Below are 18,927 nucleotides of genomic sequence, written 5' to 3'. Positions count from 1 at the left end.
ATATTTACATAGCATTTACATGGTATTAGTTATCATAAGTAATACAGAGATTATTTAAAGTATGCAGGAGGATGTGCATAGGTTATTTGCAAATGCTACATCAGGGACTTGAGCATGGTTGGATTTAGGTATCCCACGAAGGTCCCTGGAACAGGAACGACTGTATGTGTTTCTTATTGTATCACAAGTACCTTCTGAAGTAAAACCTACCCATTATGATTCTCATTTTCTTTTCCTAAAAGTGAAATAAAAATAGCAATATTCTTTAGGAAATTGCCCATGCAATAAGTTGCTAACTATTTTCCTTTCTTAATCCCTCAAATTGATATAATCACAAACAGACCTTTAAGAAACTTTGTGTATGAAGCTTCATATTAAGATCAGGAAAAAACAATGATAATAGATTTTTCAAATCATTTGTTAAATTAATTAAAAGAAAGAATCTAAAAGGAGAGTACAAAGTAAAAGATTGCAGTAAACTTTATTAATTATTTAAGCCAAGAGGATTAAAAGAAAAAATATAGAAAATAGAATATAATAAGCTCTTAAATAACTATGAATAAGCAAAATTAAAGTTAATGAGAAAAAGAAAAAATGGAGAGAAGAAACTCCTGAGAAAGAATATAAATTAGAATGAATGTTTATACTAGTAAAAGTAAAGCATTTAAAACTAAAATATTGAAAATAAATCTCCAGTAAAGTGAAGCATATGCTCACATCTACATAGGAAAGAAATAGGAGTGTATATTTCTAACTAGGTCTTCTTGGTTTATTTCCCAAATCCTGAGATCCTTGAAGAGAAAGAGAATCAAGGGCCAGAAAATTGGATCCTTGTTTCTTTCCATGGCATGAGCTTAGCTTCTTGAGCGTTCTGTATAAACCGGTGAAAGGGAGAAACAAACTTCAGCAGATAAGTACAGGTGAACATGGTTAGCCAATCTACCAGCGGACCTTGCACACATCCAGGAGCAAACAAGCAGCAGACAAATTCATTTTAAATCAGTCTTCACCATTTATTTTATTGGAAGTATTTAGCTATTTTTGGCATCCCATGCTCTTTGAATATAGAACTATTATTTTTAAGATGAAATATTTCACTCAGAAGTATAACAGATATTTAAATGACTAGAAAGGATGAATTGTATTTGCATATTATTTCTGTACTGCTGAAAGATTGTTGTAAATGAATTCAGCACCATGGTATTAGGGGACTAGAAGAAGAAACTTGGGAACTGATAGATTATTATCAAGGTAAAGGTACTTATTCCCCAGGTGGCAAATTCTACATATCCTAGCTTTTATTATCCTTAGGATACTGTTCTATTTATTTCATAAGTACAGAAGTTTTAATTGGGTATGTCATTTTTCAAAGACAAAAGAAATGCCTAATTCACTCTAACAAACTTGTTAGTCACTGTTTATACCAGGAGGATTTCTACTCTACAGAGAATAATATTGTTTTCTTTTTCCTTTGTTGAGAAATCAAAGTTTTACACTGACCTACAGCAGCCAGGCATACTTTAAAGCAAAATAATCTCAGGCTAACACAGATATATATCCTTTTAGTTACACATATTCTTTTTTGTCCCCTTTTTATTCCTTAAGAAATGTTATATTCCAGAGGTAATTCACTAAGAAAATATTAGTAAAATTTGTCATAGTAATTTATCTGATAAGAAAAAAGTTATTTATAGGATTTGATATATATTGATTTTAGTATTAACTGAAGTTTTATGACTTTGTTTTTTCTTTAAGGTTGTTAAGTTACTTGTAGGTTTTGGCTTGGTTGAAAAGATTTTGGTAGTCAAATGTATAGCTAGTGTAGGAATGATTTGTAGCTATAACCTCACCCATATACCTAGCTTTCTATTTGTTATGAAGTCATAGTATTTCTAGAAGAGTGATTTATATGGTTTACCTTGCCCAGTGCGTGATCTTTCACTTGAAAAAAAGGTTGTGGTAGGGGGTGGTATGATTTCAATCCACCCTAATTCTGTTACTGTTTGCTTTGTTCAGCAATCACTGTGATCCTCCTGGCAGGGAACACGATCCAGAGAACAAAACTAGTAGTGACTGTGTAGATAAAAAGGCAATGAATTCTGCTTTTAAGGCAAAGGGGGAATAGTCTACAAAAGAATGAAAATAGGAATAAAAGTGTAGCATTGTTAACCTGAAGATCTATTGTACTTTTGAAAAATCTTACACTGCAAAAAAAAAAAAAAAAAAAAAAAAAAGGTGGCACTACAAAGATACATAATTATGTTGCTGAAAATCTTCAAAAGGGTCATTGTTTAGTTACTGGCCAAATACTTGACAAGAAAATAGCCTAGATTATTCACAATTGAAAAACCATAGAACCCTTTTTCTTAAAATGACAGGACAGTATTTCAGCAGTACACGTGGTATTATAATATATTATTTATTCTCTACCAGAACAGCTCTTTAGATCCGGTGAAGATGATGAGGTCAAGAGGAGTACTCCAGAGAAGAATGGAAAAGAAATGTTGGAGCAGACATTACAGAAGGTAGTCTAATCTTTAAGATATTGAGCTGAGCAAGTTAAATCTGAATTTTAACATAAAGGATTATATTTTAAAATGAGGGCTTATAAATGTAAACCTTGTGTGAATCCTTAATTTAAATTCATAATTCAAAATCATTGGCTTGCCAAAATGGGGTAAAAAAATCAATGTTAGTGAAATAAATGTGTAAACACTTGTGCTTCCATTGACGTAGATTAACATTATTTTCAAAAGGTGAAATGGAGAGAATGAAAAAAATAGAAATTATAGAAATGTAGACTATATGTGCTTGTTAGTTATAACTTAGTTTAAAATATATTTTAATAGGATTGTGCTGGACTTCCACAAATATAGATTTATAATATTTGATCTAAAATACTGAGCATAGTTATAGTTTTACCACAGTAAAATGGTAATGTGTTTATAGTTTTAATGTTAAAGATGAAAATATACGTGACTCATCTCATTTTAGATAAAAATTTATATCAATATGATTTAGTACAGGATTTTATGTTTTAATAAGACCATCCATGTGAACCTTAGTCATATTATAACATGTCTATCATTAATAGTAAAATTCTGTTTTAAAATATTAATATTTACCTTTATAATTTTATACTTAATTTGTATTTTTATAAATAAATCATTGTTATCAAGTTCAATTAAGTGGATCTAATTATTAACACTTTGTTATGAAGAAAATAATCTTTAAATAGTTTGTTCTTGTAAGTGATTGTCATTTGGCTACGTTAGATTGATTTTAGTTTTTTACAGAACCTTAATACTTAGATAATGCTGAAAATGTATAAATATATAAACAAAAATATTAACATAGTTACTTATATTTTGTTGCATCTCTGAATTGACTTGTAGGAAATCTAGTGATTTACAGCAGATAATGTGATTGTTCATACTTCTAACACTAGTCAGGTCACAAAGGCTGTCATCTCATTATTACTGACTGACACATATCAAGTTAACATAGTAACACAGAGAACTAGAAATGCTTACATTCATTTATCTTTAGGTAAAATGATTAATTGAATTAATCTATGCACTACCAGCTAGGATGTCATACAGTTCACACTAGCTTATCATCTTTTTTTCAGAACAATATTTTTATTTGCCAGGTTTTATATAATTTTTGTATCTATGGATATGTAATACTATGCTACTATTTCTTGCCTTAGGGTAGAAACCCTGAAGAAAGCCATTATTTCATTCCATCTGCCATAAATGAATGCTACAATAGTAGATCCAGACATCCATTTTAAGACCTGAACAACCAATATAAATTATTTTCATTGTACCGTATGTCAAGTTAGTATACTATTTTTTATATTTACCTAATGTAGTTTTATCAATCACAAGTTAATTCCTCATGTTTCAGTTTCATTACTTTAAAAGGTTATGTATGAAACTCACTCAAAATAAATTTTAAAAATAGTAATAAGATGAAAACAATATTTGTATATAGTAGAAATGAAACATATGAGCAGATTATTTTGAAAATAATATATTAACATTTCACATTGTTATTGGCAGAATTGTGTTCTATCCCCCACATTTATATATATTAAGAGTCCTAAGCTGTATTATCTCAGAATGTGGCTGTATTTGGAGATAGGGTCCTTAAAGAGGTAATTAAGTTAAAATAAGGCTATTAGGGTGAGCCCTAATTCAACATGACTGGTGTCTTTATTTAAAAAAAGGAAATTAGAATACAGACAAATACAGAGGGAAGTCCATGTGAAGACACAGGGAAAAGATAGCCATTTACAAGCCAAGGAGAAAGACCTCAGAAGAAACCAACCCTGCTGACACCTGGATCTTGGACTTCTAGACTCCAGGAATGTGAGAAAATAAATTTCTGTTGTTTAAGTCACCTACTCTGTTATACTTTATTATGGCAAACCTAGCAAACTAATATACATGTTTCATAGCTTCATAATGTCAGGCATTTTATTTCAGTTTTGAAAAGAGCCTCTTTTTTTTTTTTTTTTTTGAGACAGAGTCTTGCTGCGTTGCCCAGGCTGGAGTACAGTGGGCAGTGTTGGCTCACTGCAACCTCAACATCCCAGGTTCAAGCGATTCTCATGCCTCAGTCTCCCAAGTAACTGGGACTACAGGTGTGCGCCACCATGCCTGGCCAATTTTTGTGTTTTTTGTAGAGATGAGGTTTCACCATGTTGGCCAGGCTGGTCTCGAACTCCTGGGTTCAAGTAATCCGCCTGTCTCAGCCTCCCAAAGTGCTAGGATTACAGGCATGAGCCACCGCACCTGGCCTGAAAAGAGCCATCTATTTGGTATATGATTTTAAATGTTCAGTACTATAAGAAAATATGGGCTTGAGCTGAATTATAACCCACAAATTGAATACTTTTAACAGTTCCCCAGACTTTCATTCTCAAATATGTATTAAAATTTACTTTTCTATTTTTGAAGGATTAAAATCAGTTTAACAATTTTTGAGAGTATACCTTGAATAACACTTTAACAAGTGCTATGGATTTTCTGTTTTCAAAATGTTTAGAAGTAGTGTCTCTGTTTTATTTGTCCTCCATTTTAAACTTAAATAACTTTGGCCAGTTCTCATGATAAAACATACATTCATATTAGGCAGTTAACAGACCTTAAAACCACAGACATCTTCAATTGGTATGTATATAGGGGCGGAAAGTTGTGGCATCATTCCTCACCCATCATAAGGGCCACAGTTGACACTCCTATAATAAAAGGCAGGTTAACACGAGAAATACATAACATTTATTTAATCAAAGTTTTATGTGCCGCAGGAGGCTTCAAAAACAAAGACCCAGAGAAAACTGTCTATTTATGTGCTTAGGTTCGACAAAGAAAGGATAGCCATGGAGAAATGTATCTGCACAAAAGGGTACGTCTATGGTAATGGCCTAAGGAGGGGCAAACCAAGCAAGGCCTGTCTGCTCAGATTCTTCTTGCCCTCTGTGTAGACTTCTTCCTCCCCGGGTATAGGACAGGACTCCTCTGCAATGAAAGTCTTCAAGGGAGAACTGAAAAGGGAGAAAGTGACCTTTCTTGGTTTTATGGCTTGCTTTTGGGGAGAGGAGTTCTAGTTTGTATGACCTGCCTTCGGGAAGAGGAATTATGTTTGATATGACTTACTTTAGGGGAGAAAAAGGGGTGGGTTACAGGAGGGCAGGAGATCTTGCTTCTGAGGCACTTCCAGTGACCTTCAATTCAAGGTACTTGGCAAGCCAAAGTGGCATACTTTGGTGTGTTGTATTCTGAGCCCCAATGTATGTAAAATTTTAAGGAGTTGTCCCCAAACTTAAATGGATTTCAGTCAACAGAAAAAAAATGCTAATTTCCAGAATTGGAATCTCAAATTTAAGATGTTTATTTATTATATTTGTTTATAACATAATTTAATTGAAATATACAGCTGATTTAATGGCTAATTCAGACTATTGAGCACAAGTAATTATATTTTAGTTACAGCAGTTTTATTAGGTATCTGTTAAGGTGAATAATAATAGAAACAGTAATAATGATAATGATAATAAATTGTTTACTACTTACTGTCTGTCAGGAATTATAGTTTAGGATCACATTTAATACTCTTAACAAAACTGCAAGGTGTAGGTATTACTATCCTCATTTCACAGATGAGGAAACTAAAGGTAAAATAACTTAAATATTTTACCAGCTAAAGCAAGTAGAGTTGGAAGTGAGATATAGACCTGATTCAAAATTCTATTTCCCCTAAAGCACACTGCTTCTTATTAATATTTTTGTATCACCAAAGTCACTGTTTAAAAAAAAAGTGGACCAATCAAGGCAACACAATGAGACCCCATCTCTACAAAAAATAAAAAATTAGCCAAGTGTGATGGTGCGTGCCTCTGGTCCCAGCTCCTTGGGAGGCTAAGGTGGGAGGATCACTTGAGCCCGGGAGGTCAAGGCTGAAAAACCATGATCGAGCCACTGCACTCCAGCCTGGGCAATAAAGTGAGATCTTGACTAAAAGAAAGTGTACTTACTTACTTGCATCAAATATGTATTTAAAAAATAGAGTATATTTTACTCACTCCCCTTTGGAATCTAATATGCAGAAGTATTTTAAAATACATTTATGAAAAGTATGCTGATTTGGGCAGTGATTAAAACTCCTTCAATAAAATTTAGAGGTAGAGTGCTTTGGAAAAAGTAAAAAGGATTCTGGCATGGATTTTTTTCTTGAACACTGTATTTTTTGTCATATTAATCAGCTCCCCAATAAAGTGTTTACATTGAGAAGGAACAATACGATCTCTTTCACAGAAATATGCAGAAGTCTACAATAGTTTGAGACAAAATTTTTCAGATACCTTTATTCTAAGTCATGAGTAGGTCCTTTAAGGACATAGGTCCAATAGTAAGTTAATATATCATACCATGGAATAGAAGTGATTAAAATTAGGTGAGATTCTTCATACTGTGTTGAGAAATACCCATGCCCCAGGATAGTGTAGTCACTTAGTAAATTAATGTTGATTTAAATGAAAGAGGTTGAACATTAAAAAAAAAAGGTAATATAGAAGGATGTGTAAATCAGACATGACTGAAATTCATGTTTAGGAAACAATTTACATCTTCACTATTATAAGTAAAGTTTAGTAAACTGGAAAGTGTTAAGAATATGTATGTTTTATCTTGTATATTTCTGGAATATTATTAGTTTGAATCGTTGGTTGTTGTCTTAGTCTCTTCAGTCGGCTATAAAAAATACTAAAACTGAGAGGATTATAAACAATAGAAATTTGTTGTCCAAGATCCAAGCGTCCAAGATCTAAGATTCAGCGTCTTGTGAGGACTGTCTTTCTGGTTCATAGATGGTGCCTTCTTGCTGTGTCCTCACATGGTCTAAGGAGCTAGCTAGCTTCTGGGGTCCCTTATAATAGCACTAATCCCATTCATGAGGGCCCCACCCTCATGATCCAATCACCTTCCAAAGGCCCCACCTCATCATGCCATCAAACTAGTGATCAGGTTTCCACATAGGAATTTTGTGAGGGACACAAGTATTCAGACCATCGGAGTTGTCAGTATATCAAACATGTTTCTCTTTGAAGAATTTTGTTTTAAAAGTAAAAATGAGTTCATATACTTTTTCAGTCATTTAGATTGTTTTGCTTGTCTCCAGTTTTTTCTTGACTCCAAATCTTTGTTCATTTTCCATACATGTCTGAGTAATTTTTCTTTCTCATATGCCTTGTTGAATAGTGGGAGGGGCACAAAATCCTAAATTTGGATGCCAGTTGAATCCCAGAAAAGTTTACCTCTGTGAAATTTAAGTTTTCAGAACCTCTCTTTCCTGTCTGGAAAGATAATTGTTGGTTCTACATACCTCATGTTTTGTGATAGTCAGAAGAGAACATGTTGATCATGTTTTTGAAACTATTTTGTAAATAGTAAAATGTACTTTACAAATAATAATGCTTATTGTTAATAAGATCTAAATGTAAGTCAACTCCTCCATGAAATGTTTGAACTTATGAATTAGAATTAATTGCCCAGACTTATGATACTTAGATTATATCCTTTATTAGGTTTATGTATGCAAATGTCTGTCTTTTCAAATAATTTTGAAATTCCTTAAGATTAAGAAATGTGTGTTACCATTGCTATGTCCTACAACACAAGCATTGTTTATTGAAATAAATGGGAAAATTTTAATTTATATGCAATCTTGAAATCACTGTAATTTAAAATTGTTAGACTTTATTATTTGGTAAACTGTTCCCTTATCACATAAACTGAGGGCCACATGACTACTAAAATTACATTTTTCTAATTTAGAAAAAAAGCAGCCTCAGTAGATTACTCTGTATTGTCATTCCTTTTTCATATGATTGTTGAATATTGAAAAAAAGTTATTTATTAATACAGTTATGTATCTACTTTTAGACTTTTTATGTATATTATTTTTCTCTGAAATATTTTTTCCACAATGAATAGAATATATAGCCAAGGCACTTATGATCTCAGAAGACACTGCAGTTTATTAGCATACTTAGTTCTGTCGCTGTGTAGAATTTTACCTTCTTTTACCATCTGTCCTTTATTCAACAGATATATTATTGCATTTTTGAATGTATTCGTCTGCACTGCCTTAGAATTATCTAGAAATTAAGTATTTTATATTTATTTTGTCCTTGTGCTAAATGTAATTTTTATTTCATAAGTTAGAAATGATAATAAAGTGTAGTAGATTATGGTTTTGGATTCTTAAAAGAATAAACTCTTCCCTTTAGGTCATTGAGTTGGAAAATCGGCTGAAATCTTTTGAGAAAAGGTCGAGAAAATTAAAAGAAGGGAATAAAAAATTAATGAAAGAAAATGATTTTCTGAAATCCCTCTTAAAACAGCAACAAGAAGATACAGAGACCAGAGAAAAAGAGCTAGAACAGATAATAAAGGGAAGTAAAGATGTAGAAAAAGAGAATACTCAACTTCAAGTAAAAATCAGTGAGCTGGAGAGAGAAGTCACTTCCCTGAGGAGACAAGTGGCAGAAGCTAATGCACTGAGAAATGAAAATGAAGAGCTGATCAACCCAACGGAGAAATCACACCAGTCAGCAGACAAAGCTAAATCCGAGATGGCCACCACGGAAGTGAGATCTGGACGATATGATTGTAAGACAACTATGACCAAGGTTAAATTTAAAGCCGCCAAGAAAAATTGCTCTGTGGGTCGTCACCACACTGTTCTCAATCACTCCATCAAGGTTATGAGCAATGTGTTTGAGAACCTCAGCAAGGACGGCTGGGAGGATGTGAGTGAAAGCAGGTAAGGCTCTCATTAACTTAGCTCTGTGGTGGGGACACTGTGCTTATGTAAAGCACTAGCAAATGGAGATTGAATTTCAACTACTGTCGATTTGGTATTCAGAAAAAATACTGTCAGATCCTTTGAAATATCTTGGGAGGTCTTGTTCTGAGCTTATTGACTGAAATTTGCATGCAAAATTAGCCACAACTGCATGAGTATTTGAATAGGTGCCAGGAAACCCAAAAGAAAGCAATGCTTGATTTCTTCCAGTGATGCTATTTTCATGCAGTCATGAGGCTTGAAATTGACAGTTTGGCAGGTTGATTTAATTTGCTGGCCCTTTGCATATTCACCACTGACAGCTAAGGATTCCCAGGCAAGCCTACTAAGTCGGTTTAGTTATCTTGTGACATGCCGACCTGGGAGGAGAAACAATTTTCCCCCTTAATTTAGTTAGATAAATTTTGAATGACCCATTTCAGCTTGTTACCAGATGTCTACAAGCTGTTTAACATCCTTTAAATTAAGAACCATCTTCACTAATTATTTTATGTGTGTATTATGCAAAGTCATTGTATTAACTTTAATTGAATGGTGGTTAAAAATTAGTTCTTTAAAGTTATAGCTCTAAACATTCCTAGTCTTAAGATATGTACCCCTAGTGAACAGCAACAGGAGGATACTAAAAATCTATAATGCTTCTTTCTCTTACCCCTGGCTATACCTTCATGTATACACTTGAAACACATCAGTAAAACTGTCAGAGGCATGTGAACCAGAGCAACTCCATCTTAAATAGGAGCTGGGTAAAATGAGGCTGGAACCTACTGGGCTGCATTTCCAGATGGTTAAGGCATTCTAAGTCACAGGATGAGATGGGAGGTCAGCACAAAACGAAGGTCATGAAGACCTTGCTGATAAGACAGGTTACGGTAGAGGAGCTGGACAAAACCCACCAAAACCAAGGTGGCCACAAAAGTGATCTCTGGTTGTCTTCACTACTACACTCGCACCAGCGCCATGACAGTTTACAAATACCATGGCAACATCAGCAAGTTAACCTATGTGGTCTAAAAAGGGGAAGCATGAATAATACACCCCTAGGTTAGCATATTGTCAAGAAATAACCATAAAAATGGGCAACCAGCACCCCTCGGGGCTACTCTGTCTATGGAGTAGCCATTATTTTATTCCTTTACTTTCTTAAAAAACTTGCTTTCCCTTTGCACTGTGGACTCGCCCTGAATTCTTTCTTGTGCGAGGTCCAAGAACCCTCTCTTGGGGTCTGGTTCAGGACCCTTTCTTGTAACAAAACCACAAAGACGAATGATAGAACACCTCTTTTTTACATCTAGACAGTAGGGAAGTTCAGTGTTGCCATAATTGCTAACAAATTGCCCAATTTGCCATAACTTAAAAAATTCTGCCTTGTTTTATAATGACGTATGTCCTTGATTTTCCCTAGTTTTTTTTATTTTGTTTTGTTTTTAAATCCCTCATAGTGATTGTGTTTTAGATTTGGGATGCTTCCGGATACTTTTCCTAATCACAGACATAGAACTGAAAATTACCTTAAAATGTGGTCCCCAAACTTGTTTGCATATTAGAAGCAGCTGGAGGTTTTATAAAAATTCCAAAGATTAGGTCACACGCCAGATGAATTAAATTATAACTTTTGGAGTGGGATACAGGCCTAAGTATTTTTTCAAGTTTCCCTGTTGAATCCAATGTGCAGACAAGTTTGAAAAACACTGTTTTTAAACATCATCTACTCAAGCCTCTTGTCCTCAGGCAGTTAAAGAAACTCAAAAAACATATTCATGAAGGAAAGGCCGAAGGACCAAATCTGCATTCCCATTTCGGTGTTACTGAGGTTCTTCTTTCCTTCTCTCATTAGCAATTAGAGGTAAAAACTTACTTCACACCCACTAAGCATTATCTTCATATCTTATTATTCCTCTATACCTTCAAGGAAATTCTAGTGCTAGCTACTAATTCTATCTTAACCACTTGGTACTACCATAGTATTCAAAATAAAGTGGTGCCATTTACTTATGTGCAAATATGTATGTATGAATAAATAAGCAATAGTTAGGTAATTCACTAATATACTCTTTTAATTTTATCATACTAGTGTTACCAGAAAGAGGTCCCAATTCAGACCCCAAGAGAGGGTTCTTGGATCTCACGCAAGAAAGAATTTGAGGCAAGTCCGCAGAGTAAAGTGAAAGCAAATTTATTAAGAAAGTAAAGGAATAAAAGAATGGCTACTCCATAGGCAGAGCAGCCCTGAAGGGCTGCGGTTGCCCATTTTTATGGTTATTTCCTGACTATATGCTAAACAAGGAGTGGATTATTCATGCCTCCCCTTTTTAGACCATATAGGGTAACTTCCTGACGTTGCCATGGCATTGGTAAACTGTCATGGCACTGGTGGGAGAATAGCAGCGAGGATGACCAGAGGTCTCTCTGATCACTGTCTTGGTTTTGGTGGGTTTTCACTGGCTTCTTTACTGCAGGCTGTTTCATCAGCAAGGTCTTTATGACTCGTATCTTGTGCCGACCTGCTATCTCATCCTGTGACTTAGATTTCCTAACTTACTGGGAATGCCTCCCGGCAGATCTGAGCCCTATTTTACCCAGCCCCTATTCAAGATGGAGTTGCTCTGTTTCAAACACCTCTGACGTTAGTGCATGTGCACAAGGTCACATACTTTGAGAGACATATCATACAATATCTCTTAAAATATTGGATCGTCATTTGTGTTATTTAGCTGTAAAACTCAATTTTACACTGTGATTAGTGTTACATTTCCTGCCTGACAGAATGCCTTCAAGCGTCACTCAGCTGCAAAGAATTCTCAAACGGCTAGAAATTCTTGCAATAGAGCTTTAGGGACTTCAGAAGATTCTTTCTTTTAGATTTTTATAGACAAAAATATAAGAGTTACTTGGATATTGAAAAAAATAGAACTTAGTATGTATATATATAATTTTGTATATATAACATACTATATTGTATGATTATCAGCTTATCAGTATTTATTTCCCATAGTTGAATAGTATTTACAAGAGCATGCCTTTTTCAGTGATGGCTTTTATCAGGAGGAGTTGTTTATATCTTCAAGAAGAGAAATACAATTTCAGTATTCCAAGCAAATTAAAGAAAGAGAAGTGAAGTTTGTAGTGTTATTGAATAAAAGGGGTTCGTTGCCTTATGCTAGAAGTCAATACTATGACACTGGGTTTTTGAGAAAAGAAAAGCTTTATATTGCAAGTTGACTCACAAGGAGACAGGAGTGTCAAGCTCAAATCTGTCTCCCAGGCTGGCTTCAAAGCAGTATTTTTAGAAAGTGAGAGGGGAGGGGGAATTCTGAGATTAATAGGTGATTGGTGAAAGGAAAGGGGAGATCTGCAAAGTCCTTGAGTGGTTATCTCTTCATGCTATCATAAGTTGCATGTGCAGTTCTGGGATAGTATGAAACATGCAGTAGAATTTCAGGCTGTGACATCAGTAAGCTCGTTCTGTGCAGACTCCAGTCAGCCACATTGGTTCCAACTGATTTCAGCTAGTTCTTTTACCTCATAAGCAGAGGGAATTTCATTAAGTTGTTTCTTTTTTATTTGCTGCCTGCAAACTCAAGAATTTCTGTTTATCATTGGTTTCTTTAACTCTTTGAGGCATGGTTTCAGAAGCAGAGAATTAAGAATTTATTGAGGAGATTATAAACGGTTGCAAAATGTGCCATACCAAAATAAGCAATTTGGGCATAAGAATTACTTCAAACTGAAGCCAGTTCAGAAAAAGCAATTACAAGAAAAGCTCTCTTATCTCCCGCTAAAAGTGGTACATACATTTACAAAGGTATTCCTTCTTCCCTCTCTGCCAAAAAGGGATAAAAGCTAATCACTGGAGACAACTTGAGTCCCTAATGAGCCTGGAGATAGCACCAGAGGAAGCTACGTTAACACATTTTACCAACTAGCCTTCATCTACCATTAGTTTTCCACATATTTGCCTTCCTACAATTTGCTGCCCCTTGGGACGCAAGTCCTTTCCTTTCCCTTATCACTTCTTTAAATAGTTGTTGTTCTTTGCTGAAGATGCTATATAAACTGGAGTTCTAAGCCACCTCTTTGAGCTACTCACTTCCACATAGTCCCATGTATTATATGTGTGATACACATGTTAATAAACTTACTCGTTTTTCACTTGTTAATCTGTCTTTTGTTACAGGGGTCTCAAATGAGAACTTAGAGGGAAAATCATTTTCTTCCATCCCTACAGTCATACTTTCTACTTCTATTTTCTCTTATCATTAAGTTATTTATTTAATTGCCTGTTCACATTTCCCAAACACAACATAAACTTTCATGATTCTGTGTGTTTAGCCTGTCTGACTTCATGTCTGTCCCTACTAGTGCATTTTATTCTCATTCAAAATTATTTTACAAGGAACTGATGCTGTTTGACTTTTCTTCTTCTTTTTGCTTCAGGAATATGGTGTTTTGATCCTTTTAAAGTTTTCAACCTTAGTGCTAAAGCCCTTTCCGTCTTCCTTCCATTTTATAAAGCAGCATATTCACTCACATTACCACCTTTTGTAAACAGATGATAACAACTGATGGGGTTCAGGACATACTCCTCCCAAAATATAGTTGAAGGAATTTGAAAAATGGCAGGTGCTAGAATGACTCTGTGACCTTCTCCCCTGAAACAGATTATAAGATCCTCACATGAGAGGTGGCTTCCTTATACCAGAGGAAAGGAACGTCCTTATCTCAAAAGACAGAGGAACACCAAGATGAATCTGAATGAACAGCTACACTAAGTGTCCCCCAGTTTACTATGTTTAGCTCATACTCTTTTCTCTTGCCACATTTTTCCCATGACTTTCTATCTTTCATCAAACCTCGCATGTAACCATTTCTTCAGGTCCTCATTTCCTTATGAAGGCTCCCTTGTCATGTAAAACTTATATTAAATAAATTTGTTTGGTTTTCTTTTGTTAATCTGCATTTTTTACAGTGTCTCAGCCAAGAACATAAGTTAGATAAAAGAAACATATTTTTTCTCCCCAACAGAACTCTACCATTATTTATTTATTTATTTATTTTGAGATGGAGTCGTACCCTGCCACCCAGGCTGGAGTGCAATGGCGTGGTCTCGGCTCACTGCCATCTCCACCTCCCGGGTTCAAGCGATTCTTCTGCCTCAGCCTCCCGAGTAGCTGGGATTACAGGCGCACACCACAATGCCCGGCTAATTTTTTGTATCTTTAGTAGAGATGAGGTTTCACCATGTTGGCCAGGCTGGTCTCGAACTCCTGACCTCGTGATCTGCCTGCCTTGGCCTCCCAAAGTGCTGGGATTACAGGCGTGAGCCACTGTGCCTGGCCAACTCTACCATTATTTAGAGTATATGTCAGGGATTAGGAACATGGAATCTGTTACCAAACTGCTTTTATTCAAATCCTAACTCTCATCCTCTAGCTGTGTGACCATAGGCATGCTATTTGACCTGTCTATGCTTCAATTTCATTATCCATAAAACAGGCATAATGATAGGATCATATTCATAGATACGTTGTGAGAAAGAAATAGGATAGAACTTAAAATAGCACCTAAAACATGTTCGGTACTGTATGTTTAGTATTATTACGAGGAATCATTTTCTTTGGCTATCTGAAACACCCCTTAACCCATCCTCAGCATATTTGTATGTATGTGTGAAATGTATATGTTAATTAATTCATTCATTCCCAATTGTGGTCAAGAATATGAAAAATTCTGCAATCAAACAGTGTAGTCTCACATAACAAAGATTTATTTTTCAAACTATGAGTACAGGTCTTTTTTAGGCCTGCATTTTGTTGCTGTTTATAGATTCCACACACAAAGGTTCCATGAACATCTCTTCATAAACTTGTTTCAGCTAAAATTATTTGTTTTTCAAGCTTATTTTAATTCTACCTAGATTTTTTTCAGTAGAGTTAGTAGAACCATTAGTTTTATGATTGCAAAGATTTTTAATCTTGGAAATTTTTATACTGCTATTTTTTAATGACCTATACATTTCATTTGATCTTCACTGAAGTCCTGATTCTTCTGTGTTCTCCACTAAAAATTGATCAAAAATAGGTTTGTCTGTACTTCCTGAAAATAGCAATCTTGCTTTAGGTTCCTAGCATTTTATTCCTAGGTTACTGTAGATCTAGGTTCCATATAACTTTGCATACTGTTAGTCTCTTGACACAGTATCTTAGGATAAAGTAGTGGAGTTCCTTTCATGTTGTTAAGTTTTTGATGGAGGACCAGACTATATACATAGCAGACTGTGAAGAATAAGTGAACAAATACATTTCTTGAATCATTAAACAATATTCATTGTCTGACTACCTAATATAGTATGGTACATTAAAGCAAAATCCATATAGAGATTTTTTTTTTTAATGACGTGGAGTCATGCTCTGTTTCCCAGGCTGGAGTGCTGTGGCACAATCATGGCTCACTACATCCTCAACTTCCTGAGCTCGAGCTACCTTCTACCTCAGTCTCCTTAGGAACTGAGACTATAGCACGTGCTACCATGCCTGGCTAATTTTTCAAATTTTTTGTAGAGATGAGATCTTGCTACATTGCCTAGGCTGGTTTTGAACTTCTGGTCTCAAGTGATTCTCCTGCCTTGGCCTCAGAAAGTATTTGGATTACAGGTGCAAGCCACTGTGCTTGGCCTAGATTAGAGGTTTAATGAAATAATTAAAATTTTAAAAGTATTACAAGAAATTACAAGATTACTTGTTTATTACTTTGGAGCATCTCTAGGAAGTATACTTAAGCAAGAGATGAAAATACAGAGCCAGATATGAAAAAGCGTTAATAGAACTTGAAACATCTGTATAATAACAGATATATAAAGAGTTAAAAGTCAAATGACTAACCAGGAAAAGGTATTTACAACACATACAGAAGGTAAAGGACTAATATACAGAAGATTTAAAGATCATCTACAAATTATATAAAAAGACACATCAATAGAAAATGGGCAGTGCTATGGACAGGAAATAGTAATGGCTTGAGGAGATGACTCAGTGAACCAAAGATTATGAATATGTCTGTAGCAGACAGAGATGGTATGTGGAATGCCTGACAAGCATGACAAGAACCACATATAGACACCTAAGGCTATGAGATTTCTGTTGACAACTGTTTTCTATTCAAAAAGCTAGTACTACTGGGGAGAGGCTGCAGCAATGGCAGATATTTTATTTCCACAAATCCCCCATCAAAATAAACAAAACAAATAGGAAGGCATAGCCAAAATCTCAAGGACAGCATCTACAATAGAATTAGTGACAAACCCAAAATATGAACAGGTAGGGACAGCCATCAACAGCTGTATGACTTACACTGTACCAAGAGAGAGAAAATTGGTGTCCGGAGAAAAGAAAAATGTAGTTCTTCTATGAGCTATCTATACCAAAAGACCAGAACTTCCCCACTGAACTAAGTCCCACATGGAGGGGATGACACTGTGAAAAGAAACTGAGTTATAGGGACAGTAGCCCCCTCTGTTAGTTAATTTTATGTGTCAACTTGTTACGTGTTTTTGGATGAGATTAACATTTAAATCAGTGAGCTTTGGATAAAGCACATTGTCCTCCAGAATGGAGATAAACCTCATCTAGTCTGTTGAAGGCCTGAATAGAATATAAAGAATGGCATCCGTGAGCAAGAGGGAATTCTCCAGAAAAGTGCCTTCAGATTTAATCTGCACCGTCAGCTCTCCTGGGTCTCTAGCCTGCCAGACTTCACACTAGAACTAGAAAATTGACTTTCCTGGGTTTCCACCTGCTGGCATTTGGACTGAAACTACACCATTAGTTCTCCTGAGTCTCTAGCCTACTGGGCCATACTGTAGATTTGGACTTCCTAGCCTCCACAATCACATGAACCAATTCCTAAAGCTATATACATACATGCATACGTGCATACATCCTGTTGGTTCCATTTCTCCAAAAACCCTGACTAATCCACCTCTCTACTTCCCACTCCCACTCCAAAAAAAGTAGTGAAGATTGAGATCAATGTTGAGGGAGTGCATCAAAGGAGGCATTTTTCAGTATATCAAAAACTTGGAAGGAAAATTTGGAAGATTGGTGGCAGGGAGGTCTGTGGGGAGGTTGGTGGAAGATTGGTGGCAGGGAGGTCTGTGGGGAGGTTGGCGGATGGACCTTTTGGAATAGATACACACAAAGCCCATTCTGTGAACAAAATGACCCATTGTATGGATCTTGCCTATTTCACAGCTATCTGAGGGCTTGCTTAATAGGTTCATGAACAAAGTGGCTATGGCAACAGGTATAGCTTCTACACGGCACTGGTGTCCTGCCACTAATCTTCCAATTTTTCCTTGCAAGCTTTTGAACAAAATTGACTTTCCTTCACCAAAACTTGTCTGGTGACTGGGCTACTGGCACTGTTGAATATTCAGCCTGTTCACAAAAAAGGCCAATTGCAAATCCCCCAAAAAAAAGCTTCATTCTGCAGAGGAAACCAACCAGTCTCTTAGTGTCAAGTTGATTACAGTAGGCCTCTTCCATCATGGAGGAGGCATCAATTTTTTTTTTTTACAATAGTTTTAAGTATTTTAGGTATGGTTTTTGTCTATTGTATTTTTACCAATATTGCCATTCTTAGATTTACAAAATGACTTATATATCCCTATGATATTGCAGAAAACTGCCTCCTTGGATGCACTTGCTCAACCTTGATCTCAACCTTGGGAGTAGGACTGGGAGGTAGGGAGGTGGCCTAGTCAGGGTTTTCCCAGAGAAACAGACTGAAAGACACATTTTCTTCTTAGTTTAAGAGAGAGTCTCGCTCTGTTACCCAGACTGGAGTGCAGTGGTGTGATCCTGCCTCACTGCAACCTCTGCTTCCCGGGTTCAAGCGATTCTCGTGCTTCAGCCTCCCAAGTAGCTGGGGCTAGAGGTGTGTGCCACCACGCCCGGCTAATTTTTGTATTTTTCATAGAGATGGGGTTTCACTATTTTGGCCAGACTGGTCATAAACTCCTGACCTCAGGCGATTCACCTGCCTCAGCCTCCCAAAGTGCTGGAATTACAGGTATGAGCCACCAAGCCCAGCTAAAAGACACAGTTTATGGCAAGGGATATATGACAATGCTCTGTGTCTTCAAATTCACTGGTATTACCATATTTTTCATTATTCAAAGGCAACTGGCTGTATAGGACAGTAGATGATCAGTAGGCTCCGTTATGGCACCAGCTTGAAGACAATATTGAAGTTAGGGCATATGCCTTAAACTGAGAGTTTATTATTTTATCTCCAAGAATGCATAGGTCCAGGAATAAAGTATTTTAGGTTGGAGTGGCCGCTGTAATTATTTAAACAAATAACCCACTGGAGGAGTTTTTGTTTCTCATTAGTATGATCTTGAGCTAGGGGATTAGAGAGTCCTGATGCCCAAGGTAGGAAAATTCTCTGAGGGAACACAATTATGATCTGTAGAGGTAGACGCTGAGATTGTACCCTGGCCATTTTGGATTCCCCGTACTGAACTAAAAAGCGTCAAAAGGAGTTACGGTA

At 35.8% G+C, this 18,927-nt stretch overlaps 1 protein-coding gene across 3 annotated transcripts in view; it reads left to right on the top strand.

The window, feature by feature from the left end:
- Nucleotides 1-18,927, top strand: part of CNTLN (centlein) — a 370,084-nt gene that overhangs the window by 251,721 nt on the left and 99,436 nt on the right. For all 3 annotated transcript variants that reach the window (XM_058431391.1, XM_058431390.1, XM_058431389.1), the window contains 2 exons: nt 2,434-2,525; nt 8,798-9,333. In XM_058431391.1, the coding sequence (XP_058287374.1) occupies nt 2,434-2,525; nt 8,798-9,333 (628 nt within the window). The remainder of the gene's footprint in view (nt 1-2,433; nt 2,526-8,797; nt 9,334-18,927) is intronic.

This window comes from Hylobates moloch, unplaced genomic scaffold, assembly GCF_009828535.3.
Source record: "Hylobates moloch isolate HMO894 unplaced genomic scaffold, HMol_V3 SCAFFOLD_19, whole genome shotgun sequence".
Classification (NCBI taxonomy): domain Eukaryota; kingdom Metazoa; phylum Chordata; class Mammalia; order Primates; family Hylobatidae; genus Hylobates; species Hylobates moloch.
Note: the sequence above shows the minus strand (reverse complement) of the source record. Positions and strands in the feature narration are given on the sequence as shown.